A 3,832-nucleotide genomic window follows, 5' to 3' on the forward strand; every position below is an offset into this window, starting at 1 on the left:
TATATATATATATATATATTTTAAACTATAAACTTCTTTTTTTGTTGTTTTGCTTTGCATATAGGTGGTCATTGGGACTCCCACACTTAAACAAAGAAAGGAAATTCTGCAAGCGATTACCTCAAAGATGCCCATTTCCAGTCATGTTGATTTGGGCCTTCTTGCAGAAATGGCAGTTGGCTATGTTGGTGCCGACCTGACAGCACTGTGTAGGGAGGCTGCCATGCATGCTCTCCTTCATAGTGAGAAGGTAAGAAGCTTTAATTTATGACCATCTGTGTTAATCTGTTATTGTAACAGATTAATTTGGGGGTTAAAAAAATGGTGAGTACATTTCCTTAGAACATTTGATAGCTTCCACAGCTGTTGCTTATACATTTTACATCTCAACTCTATATAAATAGTATATGATTGAGGGTGGGGATAAAGGGCTGAGTCCTCTGGGTCTGCTGAGTAAATGTGTTCTCTACTCTTACAGTAACTCCCTCGTGCTGAAGCCCAGAGCAGCCAAGAAATAATGTATCCCCAGAAGAATCAAAGAGTTTTTTTTATTTGAATTTTTTTATTTTGAGGCAAATTCAGACTTAGAAGTTACAAAAACAGTACAAAGAATTTCCATATACCCTTCTCCCAGATTCTCCAAATGTAACATTTGCCACATTTGCTTTATCATTCTCTCTTGTGTATTTTCTTCTCTCTTCATGTGTATTTTCTTTTATATATACATATATATAATGAAATATTTGAGAATATGCTACATCCATGATACCCCTTTACCCTTGAAAACATAAGTGTATCTTTCTGAAAAACAAGGACTTTGTACAAAGTCAAACAAATGATCAAGCTGAGAAAATTAACACAGACACAATACTTGTACTTAAATAGGCCTTAATCTAGAATCATACTTCAGGCTTTCTTCTATGACCATAACTTTTTAAGAGTCAGTTATTCTGTAGAATATTCCTCAGTTTGAGTTTGACTAATGTTTCTTCATGATTCAATTCAGTTTTTGCATTTTGGGCAGGAATATAATAGAAATGATCCTGTGTCTTTCTCTTTGCATCTATTAGGCAGCACATGATACGTTTCTGTTCTATCACTGGTGAAGTTAACTTTGATTTCTTGGATAAGGTGGTGTCTGTGAGATTTCTCCATTGTCAAGATACCGTTTTTCCCTTAGTGTTAATAAGTTATCTAGTGGGAGACATAAACTTTTCTAACCTAGGAGAAGATTGGGCACTTGGAATTGTATTAAAATTTGTCCTTGACCTGTAGGTCTGTAATTCATGACTACCTTTCCTAATAATATTGAAGATATTAGATTAAATATAATACTTTTCAACATTGTTGGTTGGAAAATCCAGTATTTTGTATATAATAAATAGTCCTGAATCCTTAAACCCGTTCAGGAAAAAAACTGATTTCAGCAGGCTAAGGATTCTGAAACAAGAGTTTTCAGTCTCATTTGTAACATCAAAATTGTCTTTTCATCTTAAAATGTGAAAGGATGATTTGTTATCCTAAATTTTGAAAAGCCTTTTTACCTAAATAATTTATACCTTGCCTCACTTCCTTTCCTTTATTTCTACAGTTACACCGAAGGTGGGGAGGAGTTATGTGATCTTCTAGTGATCTTTTAAGTCTTCATCTTGTAGGTTTAGACCAAAACTGCTTGAAGTTTTAAAGTTCTGTGTGTAAAGGTGTGAGAATACATGTCTTTTGAGGGAGACAGTAAGAGTAAGCAGGAGATGGGAAGGGAGACATTTAGGATTTCCTCTGCTTTGAAGTTCCAGGTTTGACCGTAAGCACCTCTGACTTAGGTGGCCCAGTCAGCTGCTGTCATCCCAGGGTGGAGTCCACTGCTACTTCAGGAGGGGCCTGCTCAGGTGTAGTTACCACAGTTGATGGCTGAGTTCAGAAACAACCAAGGGGAAGTGGAAGGAAGAAAGGCAAAAAGGATGAAGGGACAGAGACAACTGGGAAGGTACTGGCTCCATCTTTTATTCTTTCCCCCACAGCTGAGGGGCTTCCACTACCTCTACCTATGCCAGGGCAGATAAGGGATACCTTACAGTTTGTTAAACTTTTTGTGAAGTATTCCTATTAAAGGATTAGAAATGTAGTTTAACATACACAGAGGAGAAAGAATGTATATGCCCAAAGAATCAAGTAAAATAATGTGTGCACACATGATCTGGAACTATAAATGAGATTTTCAAATACTAGTTGGTGTTACCTAAAGATTAGTTAGTATTTGGACATCAGACACCTAACATCTGAAACTGTCAGCCAGTTAAAAAGGCTATTTTTTAAAGTATGTGATAGTGTTATTCATGAGAAATGAAGATAGAAAATCCTAAAGAACTGCCTACCTGAAATGTCACTTTCCAGAGATGACAATTGTTACCACTTTTGGGAGAATACTATATGGAATAGCTCTGTACATACAGATTCACTTCACATCAGTTAACAAATAAGACTGTTTTTGAAGATGGGAATTTGTGGACAACTAGATGTTTAGAATTAGATATGAGAGGGCAAATACTTTAATAAATACAGTACAGACATTTTAAATAAAATTTTGAGGACCTTTTAACTAACAAAAATGTGTTTCACTAGAATGATCAAGGAGAGTGTAAAGAGTCTCCTAAATATAACCTGAGAGTGAAGACGACTTTCCTAGGCATAACATAAACCCTAAAGGAAATTATTTGCTGATTTGACCATTTGGGGGTGGCAAAACAATACTATAAAGTCAGACTAGGAAAAATACCTTCAGTCCAATTTCTGTGATTTGGAAAGAACTTCTACAAATCAGCGAGAATAGACCAACAGTCCAAGAGAAAATGGGTAATAGGATATGAACAGGTAGTTGACAATAAAAGGAATGTCAATAAACACGAAAAATCTTCAACCTTGATTTCTTTTAAAATTATTGTCTTTATTTTGAAATAATTTAAAACATATAGGAAAGTTGCAAGATAGTTACAAAGAACTTCCACTAAACCCTTTATCCAAATTCTCCAATTTTTAACATTTTGCCAAATAAGCTTTATCATTCTCTTTTGCTCTCTTTCTTGTGCTCTCTCCTCCTCTTCTCTTTCTCTCTCTCATCTCTGTATATATGTATTTATATGCACATAGTATTTATTTATTTTGGACCATTTGAGAGAATGGGTTGCATATATCATAACATTTTATCCCTTAACATTTTAATGTCTATTTCCTAAGAACAGCAATGTTCCTGTATGTCACCACAGTATGGTTATGTGTAGTATTGTGTCCTTAGAGCCTCACATGTAGAGGCACAGGGTGTTCATTGGTTCCTCATTGGTGATGCTAATTTTTATCAACTAGTTCAGGTGGTGTGCAGTTTCTCCACTATGTAATTGCTGTTTGTTCCCTTTGCCACTAATGAGAAATCTATGGGGAGACACTTGGAGATATCCTGCTCCTCATCAAACTTTCAGGCTGGGCACAGTGGCCTATTCCTGTAGTCTCTGCTGCTCAGGAGGCTGAGACAGGACGATCACTTGAACTCAGGTGTTCGAGGCTCAGTGAGCTGTTGCCTCAGTGCCACTGTACTCCAGCCTGGGCAGCAGAGCAAGACCCTGTCTCATAAAAGAATAAACTCCCAGGCCGGGCGTGGTGGCTCAAGCCTGTAATCCCAGCACTTTGGGAGGCCAAAACCGGCGGATCACGAGGTCAGGAGATCAAGACCATCCTGGCTAATACGGTGAAACCCCGTCTCTACTAAAAAATACAAAAAACTAGCCAAGGTGGCGGGCGCCTGTAGTCCCAGCTACTTGGGAGGCTGAGGCAGGAGAATGGC

General features: G+C 37.4%; 1 protein-coding gene across 1 annotated transcript in view; it reads left to right on the plus strand.

Moving 5' to 3' along the window:
• The window catches only part of SPATA5L1 (spermatogenesis associated 5-like 1), a 19,151-nt gene that overhangs the window by 3,220 nt on the left and 12,099 nt on the right, over window positions 1-3,832 (plus strand). Inside the window, exon 3 of the mRNA XM_011928651.1 lies at window positions 65-250. Coding sequence (XP_011784041.1) covers window positions 65-250 — 186 coding nt within the window. The remainder of the gene's footprint in view (window positions 1-64; window positions 251-3,832) is intronic.

This window comes from Colobus angolensis, unplaced genomic scaffold, assembly GCF_000951035.1.
Source record: "Colobus angolensis palliatus isolate OR3802 unplaced genomic scaffold, Cang.pa_1.0 Scaffold78, whole genome shotgun sequence".
In the NCBI taxonomy this organism is placed as follows: Eukaryota; Metazoa; Chordata; class Mammalia; order Primates; family Cercopithecidae; genus Colobus; species Colobus angolensis.